The sequence below is a fragment of the Nothoprocta perdicaria genome, unplaced genomic scaffold, assembly GCF_003342845.1.
Source record: "Nothoprocta perdicaria isolate Ctin4 unplaced genomic scaffold, notPer1 scaffold_172, whole genome shotgun sequence".
Classification (NCBI taxonomy): Eukaryota; Metazoa; Chordata; class Aves; order Tinamiformes; family Tinamidae; genus Nothoprocta; species Nothoprocta perdicaria.
Genome location: NW_020454894.1, coordinates 1,437,958 through 1,453,646, shown reverse-complemented (window position 1 = coordinate 1,453,646; position 15,689 = coordinate 1,437,958). Strand labels below are relative to the sequence as shown.

The following is a 15,689-nucleotide window of genomic DNA, read 5'->3' as shown; positions in this document are numbered from 1 at the left end:
TTAATTAAATTCACTTGAAAAAACTCAAATAGCTACTGACGAACAAAACACTTGATTAAGTTCTGCTTCTGATCAATCAATTAAAAATCAGTCATTTCATAGCCTTGCACATTACTTGATTTAAACATGATTTGGATACGAAACACCAACTTTAAACTGGCAACTTTAACCAGCTACTTCCCATATATTTTCTGTTATTGCACATTTTAGAAAGAGAGTTTCAGGACAGATTGAGTTAAAATGGTACAAATGTCGCTTCTCAAGAACGATGATTGATGCAGCTTCTGACACAAGAGAAAGGTGGAGAAATTTAAACGCACAGTAAAATTACCAAAGCCAGCATGGAGGTAAATAAAAGCATGTGTGTGGAGATTATATATATATATATATATATGGGCCAACTTACATTGTATGTATATCTATCTATATAAAAATCTATCTACCTGTATAAATCTACTTTAAATCTCACTTTTATTTACAAAACAGGTGTTAAGGCTTAAGCAAAAAAAAAAAAAAGTTCCTCCTCTTTCCACCTTTTAATCCACCAATAAGTAAAACTGGTCAAGTGGACAAGTAAATGCAGAACTGGGAAGACGTTCTATTTAATTTTTACTTGCAAATGAAGCAGAAGGTCTTCAGAACTTGCTTTATTTTACCTTGCCATTTGCCATTACACTAGTACCCTTCCTTTAACCATGAATCACCTAATCCTTTAAAAATGCTGCCATGAATCAGCTGATGGAGCAATACATCTGAATCATATAAAAAGAAAGTGGCCATCCCATGTCACCAACTTTAATTTAATGTTTTTAGTGGGAGGACCAAGTGCTATTTCTTGCAACTTCCATTTGCCATCTATGGGGTTATCCAGAAAGGCTTCAGGGTGCTCTTCCTCCCTGCACAGCTTTTTCCAATAGCTAGTGACAAAACCAGCCACTCTTGGGGAAAATGTCATGATGGTGAAGGAGATAACAGATATTTCACTTCTGGAGTTTTACGTGAAAGAGGAAACCAAGGACCATCAACATTGTCTCGGTGGGCTGTGACCTCTACGGGGTCTGCATTTTGTGTGGACTTGTTAAACTTCAAAGTGTGCTTGTTCAAGGGTCAGAGGACAATGCTTCCTTCTCAGTTCCACTTACGTAGGACTCCTAACTGCATAATCAGGCCTTAACAGTCGTGCTAGGTGCAGCCTGGAACTGGAGAACCGAGCTCTTCGTCCCAGTCGAGGCACACCATCTCAGTCACCTCAGCAGTTTCAAACCAATTCTGCATTTTTAAATGGTGACTTTATGCTGAAAATCTTTTGGGTTGCTTGGATTGCTCTCTAGTAATTTCCAATCTTTGCTGCATTTTGAGGAGAGATAAAATGTCTGCAAAATTTCAAAGAAGACCCTCTTTTCTGGGGATGGATGAGGAGAACTGCAGGGAACCACCGTGACCCCTCGAGGAGCAGGCAGCACAGCTCAGCTGCTGGGACAACCCTGTGCCCATCATGGAGCAGCCGTGGGAAGGGCACAGGAGCAGGAAAACCAGAAGGGAAATCAAGCACATTCTGCTGTAAACGCAGAGACTGGGCTCTGGCCCTGCAACCCAGGAAAGGCTGAGCTACTCATACCTAAGGGCAAAGCCCTAAGTTTGGATGGGATCAGCTGGATAAGAGTCCTGGGAGGACAAGCTTCTGCAGAGCAACTTCAGCCACCTGGGTACCCTGGTCATATTGGGAAACAAACATCTTGAAAACAAGACCTGGTATCAGTGTCTCGTCTCCCACAGGTTCCTGCAAAGGTCAGTCAAGTTCCTGAGGTTGGTCCACACATGCAGCACAGGGCCTTAAAAGGAGAACTTTGGCACTACTGACATGAGGGAAGCCTTTCATAGCTTCACTTTGCAATTAAAGCACCGATGGCACCTGGCTGCGATCACCGATACGTCCTGGCAGGCCCTGGACCGCGCGGCGACATTGGAGGGGCCAGGGCCAGCGCGCGGGTCGTGGGGCAAGCGGCAGAGTGTGATGCAGCGTGACAGGCGGCGCGCGGCCGGGCTGCGGCTCTGCCGCTTTGTCAGGGGGATCAGCCGCATTATGCCTCTAATAGCCATGTCTAATGCAATAACTGGCCGGGTTTTGTCCCGAGCCAAGGTATCAGCACCAGGTCAGAAGGTAACACTCTGTTTACACGATTATTTCCTAAAGCACTTAGCTTCCCCTCAGCATGGAAGCTGGCTTTTCTGCTTGTAAGGGGGCCTAAAGAATTGAGGGAATGGGCAAAATTAGCTACACTGAGCTGGAGCTGAATGGGCTGAGGTGGGAGGTCTGCGGCGGCCGCAGCAGGACACCTTCCTCCGCCGCCCGTGGGGTCGCACAGCCTCGGGCCGGCCCGCGCGCCACCCACGCACCGGCCATGCCCAGCAGCTGCCATGGGGCAAACACGGGAGCGGCCTCAGGGCAAACGGGCCCCTGCAGCGGGACAGGCAGCGGGAGCCAGCAGGGAGGACGCAGGCCGCCTCCTTCCTTGGGAAGGGGCAAGCGAAGGTCAGGCCATATTTTACTCAGCAAGGACATTTTTATAATTTATAACAAATGTGTCTAAGCTAAATTGCAATGATACAAGCACTTGCCTATTGTTTGTGCAAATTTTGGGGGAGCAATTATCTTTGCACAAAATCTATGTTTTTGTGTATTACTCCTGCAAACAAATTAATGGCACAACAGCTGCTTTTGCAAAGGAAATGTGACAGCACCTAATAAAAAAAAAAAGAAAATCCCATGTAACCATGTGGAGAAGACCAACACTTCTCCAGTTAATCCTGTTTACTGTTGAGCCAGGCAGAGCTGAGGGACATTGGTTCTGCTCTGGTAAGGACCCAGCAGTCGCATCGCTGACATCCTCGTCTGCCGACCTGCAGAAGAATTCATCCTTTCGTCTGGCCTGTGAGGTGCTCCAAAGCTGCAGATGGACCAAAACCATGGGCCCAACATCCCAGCAACCTGATACATGTCCCTGATCTACCCGTGCATCACAGTCTCTTGGCTCGCGCTAGGCAGAGGGCACGTTCAACCCATGTCCTCTTGCACGACGTGGGTTGACAAGACAGACAAGAAGCAGGGACGGCCTGGCCATCCCACTATGTGGTAGACAGCTGGTGGGCGGTGGATGACCAGGAATGCCAGGCACACCCTCTGTCCTCTGAGATCCATGGTGCCAGAGGGAATAACAACTCCTGCAGTGACTTCTGGTGGAAAGTCAAGGAACAACTGCAGTAAAGACCACTCCTACTACCTCAACCGTGTGAAGACACTGAACATAGGAACACTGAAAACACTGTTTTGGTGTATAGTATACAAGCACTGTCGTGTGGCCTCTCAAGTTTGCCCTTCCTTCCCTCGCTCTGCTTAGCCTTCGCCTGGGAGGTCAGCCCCAACACTTACAACCCGAGGACAGCTCAGTGCAGATCCACTGTAAATAATCACAAGTTTTTAAGGTATCTTTGAAAGGCAGCACCTTGCTGCCATGTGGAGCACTCCTGCCCTTCTTCAGGGGGTCAGAGCTCAGTGCTTCGCACTCTCTTGTATACACTTAGAGATAAATTTCAGGGATAAAAAAGCAGCATTCATTTTGAAGAAAAGTTAGCTGTTGACAGCCTAAGTGTGCCTAAAAAGATGTGATGGAAGTGCTTTCACTGGCATGCCTCAAATGTGGCAACACTGTCATTAAAAAGATAAACTTTATCATATTTTTGTGTTCTGCTCTTTCTGACATAATAGCTAAAACCTATTAATAACACCAAAATATCTCCAAAGGTCAAGCTGCACACAGCAAGATGAAGGGAATTGTCAAGAGGCTCAGGCAATCATCTTAGCGCTCCGACATTTGCCAGGGCTGCTTAACTAATATATGATGCTCATTTTTAATTTCAATATAGTGCCATTTGGGCAAAAATGTTGTATTTTTTAATTAATTATAATGTCAGTAGCTATTAAGATTAAAAGAAAGACCACATCAATAATAAATACTTAATCCAAAGAAAGGATTACAAGATGAGCAATAAAAATCAATTTTTAGAGCTGGAAAATTGTGACTTTTTCCTCACCTGACTGGTATTTTCATTATATTGACAAAACCATGATCTTACCCAACACTGACATTCGCCTAATGAAACAGCAGCCATGTATAATGATGTAAGTACTTGTCATTTTGCTGCAGAAGAATACGATGTGATTACATTGGTGTTATGTTGCAAAGAAATTGTCTAGCTCTTTATCTGATGTAAAAGAAAATCAGAAGGAACTGGAGAAATTGCCTATCTTTTTGAATCTCTCTCTATTTTACTGTGGAAGATTAAAAAGCTTCCAAGTAGCTCCCGGAGCTGCTGATGCTGGTAACGTCAGCTCATCAGCAGCCTGCAGGCAGTGACTGTGCAGCCTGCACGGAGATGGAGACGCAGCAGCTCTCATCCACCCTTCTACAGAGCCGGGACATAGTGGGATGCAACAACATCCCGTGACCACGTTAGAAGTGCAGCCACCAGGGCACAGAAGAAGCAGGACACGCTGCAGCGGGGGACCGTTCACCCCTCAGAGCCGGCCCAAGGCCTCGTGCAGGGCGCCAGTGGCACAGCAAGGGCAGCGTGGCAGGGGCAGGGCGATGCAGAGACCCGGTGCAGCTCTCACCGCCTGTGCTCCACCCCAAGCCACCTGCAGCAGGACATGGCAGAGGGGACGTGCACGGGTGACACAGTATTGGCCATGCCAGCCCACTGCCGGGCTCGTCTGCTGCACTCAGGAAGCTATTAGAAGCAGAAACACTCCTGAAAGGGGTAATGCAAACCATGAGAGACACAGAAAGATGTCACCTACAGCAGGTTCAACAGATGAGCTGCCTGGCATTAAGAAGAGCTGCCCCAAAACAAGCTTTGCGTTCATGCTTGTTAGCGTGTGCCTTTGTCCCCTGCAAAACCAGACCAGAGTGGACTGCTTAGCTAAGATGAAACAACGGGCAAAAAGACAGAAAAAGAAGAAAGCTCTCTTTCAAAAGAGCAGCACACCAAAATACTGAAGCTGCCAATATTATGTTCGAACAAGGAAAATCCTGGTGGCCCAGAGGCAGCGTGACAGCACTTCTGTGTAGCACCTCTGCTGCATCTTAAAGCAGACCCTGAGCCTCCTGAAAGGAGCAGCAGCTGCAGCGGCAGCCAGGCACAGCCCACAGCCCATAACAGAGCCCTGCACGGTCCTTCTGCAGCCACTTAACACCTACACAGGCAAGGGCAAAGACGCTGCAGCCTCGTATGGCTGTGGTGCTTCCCAGGACAGAGAACACAGGGCTAGGAGGCAGGCACCCCGCTCCCACGGGGAGCCCAGCTGCCTACGGGAGCGAACGGCAGGACAGTTGTTCACGTCGTTCCCGCCCGACGGGCTCCTTCAGCCATCTCCACACGTGGTACCTGTCAGCTTGTGGCAGCCTCTTGCAGCAAGCATTAAGCGGCTTGTAAATACAATTACAGTAGCGATTTATTTTCGTTTCTCTGCAAATGAATAAAAATTTGATCAACAGCCCACATGGATTCTGTTTAATTGAATCACAGCTATCTGGGAAGATTATAGGGCCATACAATATAACATTTCAAAAGAAAGGAAGAGCAACAAATGCTGATGTGTGTGTCACCTTTAGCTGGGCACTAATGACTGCTCTTTATGTAGCCCCCAAATCTCTGAGGAACAAATTATGATGAAAAGAGAAACATACCTTAATACAAGTGGTGCACTCTGCCACACTCTCACAAAAAGGCATTTTTGAAGCACAATCAAGTGGGCAACAAGTTATTCAGAGACATTACTTTAGGTTTTGTTTTTTAAGAGCTCTTCTGCCTTTTCTTCAGTTGTCTGTACTTAATTTTGCAAATTCCCTTGAGAATGGTACCTTACCACTGCATCCAGTCTAGCTAGGTGCTACAACATCAGTTAAATATGATTAGAAAAAACACCAGAGCCAACATATTACTGCATAAATGGATAAAAACAAGTTAAATCATTCCCAAAGGCCAGAAAGATGCTCAGCATCCCAGCAAAAGCAACCCCAGGTCAGGAACAGACCTTGCAGGGGCAAAAACCTCTCCAGAAAACCTCAGAGCTTTTCTTTTAACCATTTCTTTTGAAAGAGCCACAATTCTGTCCACGTGAGTCAGGCACTGTGAAAAGTAACTTTGTGAATCCACACTCTTTATTTAAGTGGCTTTTTTTTTTTTAACAACTTCAAGTTGTTCAAAATTCTGGTTTTTTATTGCCTCTTCCCCAATTAATCTTTCTTATGAGCTTGCTTTTGTTTGTAAAAATTTATCTATGATATGAGAGCAAAAACAGACCTCTTATTTGTAATATAAAAAAGAAATGCTGCAAAGGATTGATGCAGAACCTGCTCAGTTATTAATAAAACAAAAAAAGCTCAATAACAGAACGAGGGCCAAATTACTGACTGGGACCATGAGAGCAACATTCATTCATTATACAGTTATCGTCCTTAAAATTATAAACATGCGTATTTGCCATTTCAGCACACATAAGCACACAATTATTATTCTGCTAAAAATACAAACTAAACTAAACTAAAAAAAATGTTTGTTTTAACAGGAATGACACGCGAGTTAAATTTTTCACAGCAGATTCCAAGTTGCAAATGCTCGAGCCAGGAGCAGGGAAAACGCATCTTGCCTTCATCTGACAGCTCGAAAGTAACAAGATAATTTTGCTGGATTTACTCTTTAGGAGCATATTATGCAAACACACTAATTTTGAGAGCACTTAACCTTAGTTTAAGGGGGGGAGCAGGGCTGAATCTTAACGAGCTGAGCCTCGGGGTGTTTAATGAAAAGCTGTCTTTTGAATGTGATCTAGAGTTTTAAACCTTTGTTAGGAGACATTTGGAGAGCAGGTTTATTTGCCCTGGGAGCGCATCCTGTTTGAACACACACAAATTTCATCAAATGCCTGAATATCCACGATTTTAGGCTGAGTTTTCACTTACGTTAAAATCAGTATTGCCAAAAATATTTTAAAAAATGAAAAAGGGGAAAAAAAAAAAAAAAAGTGGGCTACTCCTAGAATTTCTCTCAAATGACCCAGATCTTTAGAGTGAAGTTTTTCTTTGCCTAGAAACTAAGTGGCTTTTCTTTGGCTCATTCAGCTGCTAGTTCTGGGAAAAGCCCAAAGAGAAACATTTAGATTGGAGGGGTCTTTGAGAAGATGTGACAGTTGACTGATGAGCATCCATAAAATGACAAAGAATAGTTGTGTGGAGCCGGTGCATCACATCGCCTCTCCCTGGGAAACTAATTGCTCTGAATTGTTAATAGTAACATTATTTTTCTGGCAATCATTTCTTTTGAATACCCAAAATGAGCATGAAACAGCTCCTTTGACCGGACATAAAAGTTAAATGTCCCAATGTTGATCAAATTAACTTCAGCTATGTGACAATGGACTATATTTGTGAGAAAATAATGAAGGGTACAAAGGGGAGCTTTATGCCAAGATTTCACAGTTGTAATGTAAAAATGTTTCTGTTGAACTAGGCCAGGGAATGTTTCAATAGGGAAACAGAAGAGCACTGTCACTTTCTTTCTTTTTTTCTTTCTTTTTTTTTTTTAAACATTCATTTTATAGCTCTGAATGCTCCAGATAATTTTGGGAAGTTTCCCTGGTTGGCACACTGAGAACCACAGTACCAGGCTAATTAATATCTCTCATGCCTGTTCCTAGCAGACACTTCTCTAATACTTTAAAGGACCCTATCCTGTCGTCTCTGCTCAAACCCTAGCCACGGCATTAACTGCAGGAAACACTTTTCCCCAGCAAGGGCCTAACAGACCTGACTGATGTGCTGATATGATTAATTAATAAGACACATACACAAGTATTAATTACAGCAAAGCACTTCCAGCTGTGTTTCCTTTCCTAATTTCATACATGACTTAAACCCTGCAAGTTTAGAAAACGCAAAGACAGAAGTGGGATGCAAACACAGCTGTGTGTACATGCGAGTTAACCAAAATGGGCTTGGAAGAAATCTTTTGTCCCACAGAATATAATCACATATTCTTATTCTGACTTATTAAACATCTTTAGTTTTGACTGTATTTGCATCTATCTGGAAAAAGGTAGGTGACATCCAGGAATTTAGCTTTGCATTTGCATTAGTGTTAAACACTGTCAGCACTCTAATCTCTATAAAGTTTATATATATTTGTAAATATATAAACAAATATTTACTTAAAAGTAGTGTAATTCTAGCTGTCTTAATCTTCAAAGAGTCTGCATAATACCACATTTTCTTCACAGTTCCTAAATGACAAATGTTAAAAGCAATCTGGCTCTGCGCATATCACTATCTGTCTTGAAAAGCATTTTCTTGAGTATATTATTCATTCTTGTATTTTATTATAACTAAATGACTTCACGATGCCATTATAAGATTAAACCTCTGTGCTCCCCGAATATCTATGATTATTACTACAATCCTCTAGAAAAAAACTTTTAAAGGTAACTTTAAATCATTCGCTTGACAGTTTTTCCCTTTCTTTTCTTTCTTTTAATGCTCCTCCAACCCTTTTCTCAGTCATTTGGAGAATTTGAGAAGCTTCATGCCCACGCATCAAAACAACCTTGGAATACCACAATTTTGGCAAATCAGTTTCTCTGATGAATTCAATAGCGGAGTTTATTTCTTTGAGCTTTACTTGTAAACACTCTGCTACTTTGTACTTCAAACTCCTGGGATGGGTTTCCCCTCACATGAAAAGGCTGCACTTAATACATGTTTATGAAGATGCAGAGTGACCAGGTCGCTCACTCCCGCAGTGACCTAAATCAACTGTGAGAAGGTGTTTGGGCTTCATTCGGTCAGGGTTTAGCTCATTAAACTGTTTTCCTTCTCTGCATTGTTCGCAGAGTTTGAACTGCACCCCTGTTAAATGCTCTTTAGCAGTTTAAAGGCTTTAAAGGAAAAGACTTATCAGCCTCTGTTTTTAACAGTACTAAATCTGCATTATTAGTTCATGCAGATAAGGGGATTTAAAAGCTCAGCTTGAAACCTCCCTCTCCTACATTTATCTGACACTGCATAGTTCCAGTAGCTCAGCTGGAAATGTAGATCTATGAAGCTTTAAAGAGAGATTAAAGCCAAGAAAAGAGGTACTTTTCCCCCTATAGCAGCTCTCACTTTCCCTTTTCCTACTGTCTGGAGGAGCCATGGCAGACAATGGTCAAAGATGGTTCCCAAAACCCGCTGAATGGGGACACTGTTGGTGGCAGCATTCATTCAAAGTGAGCTTCAGTGTATTGTCCTCCCCAATCAGCAGGTCCCAATAGAGTTTGCTGGTGGCTGCCAAAAGGTTAGCAGCGCCCATGAAAGGGGTTTCCCATTATTCACTGCTCCTACAGAAGTGCCCTTTTGTGCGCGGAGCCCCTCGCCTCGCTACGGAGGTCCGGATCTGCGGCTGGCTGCGCGCTCAAAATGCCCATTCGTGTGAATGCAAACGCAGCGCCGCAGCGCAGCCCCAACCCCAGCACAGGGGAGCCGCGCAGGTTTTGGCAGTGTCACGTTTTAATGATATACCATCCTGACATCTCTGACCCACAGCTGACACGAATACTACAGTCTTATTACCTTACCCTGGCCGGGCGTCGTGGGAGGTCCGGGGCCAAAATTAGCTAATGAAGCACCCTGCACGCTGTAAACAAGCGTGTAATAAATAATGCAGGAGGCTCGCGCAGGTTTGCCGAAGGTCCCGAATGAAAAGCACAGGGAAAGGAGAGGAGACCAGCAGAGCAAAGCAAAAACAAAATACAGGCAGACCCTTCCTGCATGTAATGGGACACACAGATCTGATTAAAACTGTGCCAAGAGTGGATCCAGATTCCAACACTCTGTGCGCTAAAGACAGGGACTTTTATAAACCACTGCAATATAAACCTAATTACCATGCTTCCTCGTGCCACAGCATTCTCCAGTGCTCTGAACAGCTTTTAAAAGGGAAACACGAGAAAACATACTGCTTTTTTGCTCTTCATCCATGTATCATTCCCCAAAATTAAAAAAAAAAAAAAAAAAAAAAAAAAAGGCCTATTTTGGGGAAGTTCCTTGCTAGCCCTCTGCTGGGGTGTGCAGGAAAAGCACTTGCTTATACAGAGCAAGAAAAGCAGCATCTTTAGCTAAAACAGCTACCCCTCTCTGACTGATAGAGAACGTGCAGGAAGCAAATGGCACCCAGGTGCCTGCTGCGGGCGGCGCGAGGCACGGGGGCGCTCTGCGAGGCTGCCCGCGCGGCGGCACCGCTCGGGCCATGGCCGCTCTGCTGCCCCTGCAGCACCAGGAGTTCCAGCTCCACCGCTAACACGCACCGCAGCACGGCGGGGGATGCGAGCCCGAGCGCGTGGAGCAGAGCAGGGTCCACGGCCAGGGCAAGGAGGCCGTGGCAGGCGTGGGGACGCAAGACGTCCCGGGACGCCACAGAACATGCAGGCTGTTCACAGAGCGCGAGGATCCAGGTGAAAGGCAGCAAGCAAAACTGCAGGTAAGCCGCGGGGTTTTGTTTTTCCAAGCCATGCAATTTGTTTCCAGGACCATCTCATTCACAAGTGCAGGTGCACTTCATGGCTTCTTCAAAGAGACTCTAAAGGTCTGTTTCTCAGGCAAAAAGAAATCAGGAAACACCTCCTCACAGTGAATCTTTACATTTCAAGGTATTATAACCAGATACTTCCATGTTTACTTTACAAAATATTCCCAGGCAAAAGTGTTTTCTTGTTCCAGGATAAGCTGTCTTTTCTTCTGACTTCACAACTGCTAATTAGGCCAGCAGCAAAGCACAGCTATTTGGGGCCTGCTGGACATGGTAAGCTTTGTACTGTGCCACACACCACATGAATCCACCCTGTAACTCTGCTATGGACCGTGGTGGTATTAATAACAGCGATGCCTGCATACAAACGCTGTGTCGTTGCTCTAAAAGATTAGCTGCCGGGTGCTCTCAGCCCACACTGAGACCGAAACACCACAGGCTTTAATGTGCAGGGGCTGCCGCTCATGACTTACGGACAGGCCACAGAGGTGCATTTATTCAGTCTGCAGCAACGACGAAGGCAGGATTTTACTGCTGCCTTTGTGCAATGGTGGCTGTGGAGGGCACGGAGCCAGGCTCCAAACAGTGCAAGACAAGGAGCAATGGACATGAGCTGCATGGAGAGGAATTCCAATTGGATTTTAAGAGAAAAATGTTCACAAAGAGGGTGATCAAACATGGGCATGAGCTGTTCTTGGAGCTGTTTGCTGCTTGGATGGAAGTGGCCTTGAGCAACCTGTTGAAGTCTAAGCAGGGGGGTGGATGCAAGACCTTCAGAGGTCTCTTCCAAGTCAAATTACTGTATTCTATTCTATTACAACATGCTTGAATTTCAGATTTTTTTTTTTTACTTCATGCAGACCAACATGTTAGCTAGTGTATTTTGAGACACACTTCCTTTCTATTGAACAAGTTTTGATGACTTCAGAGAGGTTCTACTGCTCATCAATTTCTCTCAGAAGAAGTGTCACACACGGCTCTGCAATTGGCACCACCCAGACAACCCTATGCACACTATGTTGTGCATGACCATTTTCAGATCACAGAACAAACGTCTCTGCATTTTTAAGCATGCCTTTTGGAACATCTTTCATAAGTTGCTTAGGAACACAGAAGAACAAGAGAGGCTAAGAAGGGCTAATACATACCTATCAAGTACATAGCCAAGAGCCTTATGCCGTATTCCTGAGTAAACCGATGGGCTTGTTTCCCAAGCAATTAAATTGGAAGCATCATGGAAAAGGTGAATGTTTACCAAGTCAAAGGCACTATGACAAAAAAGGGAAAAAAAACACTCAGGATAAAGAAAAAAAACATATTTTTTTGCAATTAGTAAAGCATTCAACATGATAACACTTAATATAGTCTCTCTTACATTACCTTAATATTTACTCACATATATTGTGCAAATAAAGCTACCATCATCAGAAAATTATCATAGAATACCATCAAACTCATATTAATGGATCCACAGGTAGGGAGGCACCTCCTAGGCTTCTGCTTAGAAATATCTGCTATAGGAAAATGAAAGGCTTTCTATCAGCCACATTTCAAAGACAGAAAGCAGTATCCTCTCACTGAAATGTTTTAAAACACCAGACTTGAATGTGTAACGAAACAGCTTTTTCTTTCTTTTGTACAGGGCTGTGCTATTCACATTCAAAGATGTTGAATTCAGAGGGACATGGACATGTCAAAGAGCTGGGCAGAGAGGAACCTCATGAGGTTCAACAAGGACAAGCGCAGGGTCCTGCACCTGGGGAGGAATAACCCCAGGCAGCAGCACAGTCCAGGGGTTGACCTGCTGGAGAGCAGCGCCGCAGAGAGGGACCTGGGAGTCCTGGGGGACGCCAAGTTAACCATGAGGCAGCAGTGCCCTCGTGGCCAACGAGGCCATTTTTAACAGGTCCTCAGAACATTGATGGTGACTAAACTGCAGGGAATATTTCCCAGTCATTTTCAAAACTTTAAACTCTGGAAAATGATGAACAAATACAAATTACATACCAGCACGGAGATAACTCTATCCTAAAGGATTCCTCTGTTATGAGAAATTAGGCTACTTAAAACAGTTCATTCTCACACTTAAAAAAAACACAGGGAATAAATGGTTGTGGCTGATCAAAGGTAGCCAGCAGCTACGTGATAGAAAAGGCTACAGGAAGGGTGAAGGCATGATGAGCAGCTCTAGTAAAAGTCCTTCCCGACACTTGGAGGCAGGTTGGGGTTCAAGCTCCCGAGCAGGGTACTGCCAGCCCTGTCTGCAGTGCCGCTGGCCTTCGGACAGGGACCTCTGCCAGCTTCCCAGCACGGGCAGCCTGGAGATGCCCTCACCTCCTGCCTGAGGGCCCTTCAACCACTGCGGGTGGCCACACAAGTGCTATTTAGTTAAGCTCAGCTCGTTTTGTGGATAGACCGGTTTGAGGCAGCTCAAGCCTCCAGAGCATGCACATGAATTTTGCAGACAGCTCCAAAATCAAACATCCTTTAGCTGCGAGACAGCTACATGTGCAGGTAATGCCAGACACAGCAATGAAAGACACGGTCTCATGGTCTCACTTTTCTGCCTCACCTTCCCCATCGCTGATGGACCCCCACGGGGTGAAGCTCAGAGTCCTCGGTGGACGCCAAGTCCTTCATTCATACGGCTGGGGAACACACTGGGGAACAGTGTTCAGGTCCCCGTGCAAGGTGATACACAGCACAGCCCCACCATGCGACTAAATCACCTTGCCCAGGACTTTCGATTGAAAAGCATTTATTTCTGCTATGGTAGCTTGAGTATTTTGTATTTGAACAAACTTCCTAATTATACTGACTTTGCACTGCCGACCCCATGCAAACAGCTCCTCTATAAGAGGTCATCAGAAACATAAACGACAGTATGGACTTGGGATCCATCACACAAAACAAGGCGATAGATTTTGCCAGATAACAGTATCAAGCACAAATCCCAAGTTGTGCATGGGTAGGTTCCCCAATTTATGACAGAGCGGGGGAACAGATTTGGACACAGCAGGTTAGGGCAGTCAGAAGCAATGAACAAGCGGTGATGATACTGAGGAGCTAGCATGAAGGCATCTTCCAAAGTATATTATACATATACACTTATACAGCAAGTCTTGCCAATTGCATTCATAGTAATGATAAAGTCCTACTAACAAAGACACAGATACTAAGTTTTAAGATATGCAAATAGTATATAACAGAAAAAAAATGATTTGGAGACACTGGCTTGAGATTTCCATTCCCATCTGCTAGAGGGATGAACAGGACACATTCCTGAGGAACTGGTAACAGGATGGGAAGAGAGCCCCCACACAAACTCCTCTCCTGAGTATATCTGTAATCCATTCCTCTGTGCTTAAAAACTGCATGGTTTTATAACTTGTTAATGAAGGGCCTTCCATTTACAACCTGTCTGTCCTTAAATAAAACTTTCATCATTTTACCTGTTGTTGTGCAATTAAAACTATTTCCTTCTGCCACTTCCCGCAGAGAGATGGAGAGCATCCATTTCCCGAACCCCTTTGCTATACCCAAAGCTGCTGTCCTCTCCTGGAGGCAGCAAGTCCAACTCTTTCAACTCACTCCAATTCTCCTTGTCCTTCCTCCAACCCATCTTGCTCAGCACGCAAAGCAGGAGCTCACAATCTATCAAAGGCCTTGCCAGTACAGGGTGGAATAATTACCAGGCCTTCTCCCGTCACGTCCTTCACATGATGTATCTATTAACATGTCTCGGTAAGATAATAATGAACCATATTCAATTTCAGCTCCTTTGATTCATTTCTGCAGCACAGACAATGCGTCAGTTACTCCCAATATTATGTTTGTGCTTTTGGATTCTCCTTTGGAAGTGCAACCCTTGGCGCCTCCCCGAATTCCACGCTGCAATGCAATTTTCTCTGAAGAGTTTTGACCACTGTGATCTCTCCAGACTGGGACCGTATCTATGTTCTGTAAATGGATTTCCTACTCTGTGACCGGTAGCTGATATCATCTATACATGAAATTTGTGCTTAGACAGTAATTTATTCAAGGCACTGTCTTGTATCTATTAACACAAGAATTATGGGGGCAAAAAATAGTAATTCTTTATATTCAAAATAATCAAAAATATATGCAATTCTCTTTTTTTTAAATGAGGTTTCAGAGTGTTCAAGAGGGTAAAAAGAAGAAAAGGTACAGGAGGAAATAAAGAGAAAAAAAGAGGACACACAGTGAGATCTTTGGTCATTTTTCCCTTGTTTTGGGGAAGCCCTCTGATTCTGGTATGGAACACATGCTACAACAGCGTTCTCCTAGGCAGCAGAAAGGTCAATAGTTCCCTTCAGGGATTCACACGAAGCATCAACAGCAGTCCTCCTGGACAGACTTTTCCTGAAGTATTAGTATTTAGAAATGCGCAGGTCAGAAGCCACCACTGCAAAAACCGCCAGAATTGCGCTCACGGCAAATGAGGCTGAAAAACTTGCTGTGGGACATATATCCTACATAAATCACACCAAAACTACCGAGCTTAAATAACCTTATATATACACACACACACACACACACACACATATATACACACACACATCTATACATATATATGTATATACACATACATATACGATACATATACTTTACATACAAACATGCTTATATACATATCTGTGTGTGTGTGTGTGTGTGTGTGTGTGTGTGTGTGTGTGTAGGTACACAGAATTGATCACTTAGCATATGATGAACAGGCCTCTGGGGCACCCTGCCCTGTTTGGGGGCACCCTCCACCCCGCGTGCTCGGGGCAGCACCTCAGTGGCACTCTGCGTTGTGTCCATGCGGCAGGGCTGGTGCACACGGCACGTGTGGACATGAGGCAGGACTGGCGCGCACGGACACAAGGCAGAGCTGGTGCACGTGGACACAAGCAGGGCTGGCGCACATGGACACAAGCAGGGCTTGTGCACACGGCGTGTGTGGACACGAGGCAGGGCTGGTGCACGTGGACATGAGGCAGGGCTGGCGCGCATGGACACAAGCATGGCTGGCACACGTGGACACGAGGCAAGGCTGGCGCACGTGGACA

At 44.8% G+C, this 15,689-nt stretch overlaps 1 protein-coding gene across 2 annotated transcripts in view; it reads right to left on the bottom strand.

Annotated features, from left to right (window-relative positions):
• Positions 1-15,689, bottom strand: part of INPP5A (inositol polyphosphate-5-phosphatase A) — a 130,460-nt gene that overhangs the window by 53,557 nt on the left and 61,214 nt on the right. For both annotated transcript variants that reach the window (XM_026036219.1, XM_026036218.1), the window contains exon 7: positions 11,766-11,885. In XM_026036219.1, the coding sequence (XP_025892004.1) occupies positions 11,766-11,885 (120 nt within the window). The remainder of the gene's footprint in view (positions 1-11,765; positions 11,886-15,689) is intronic.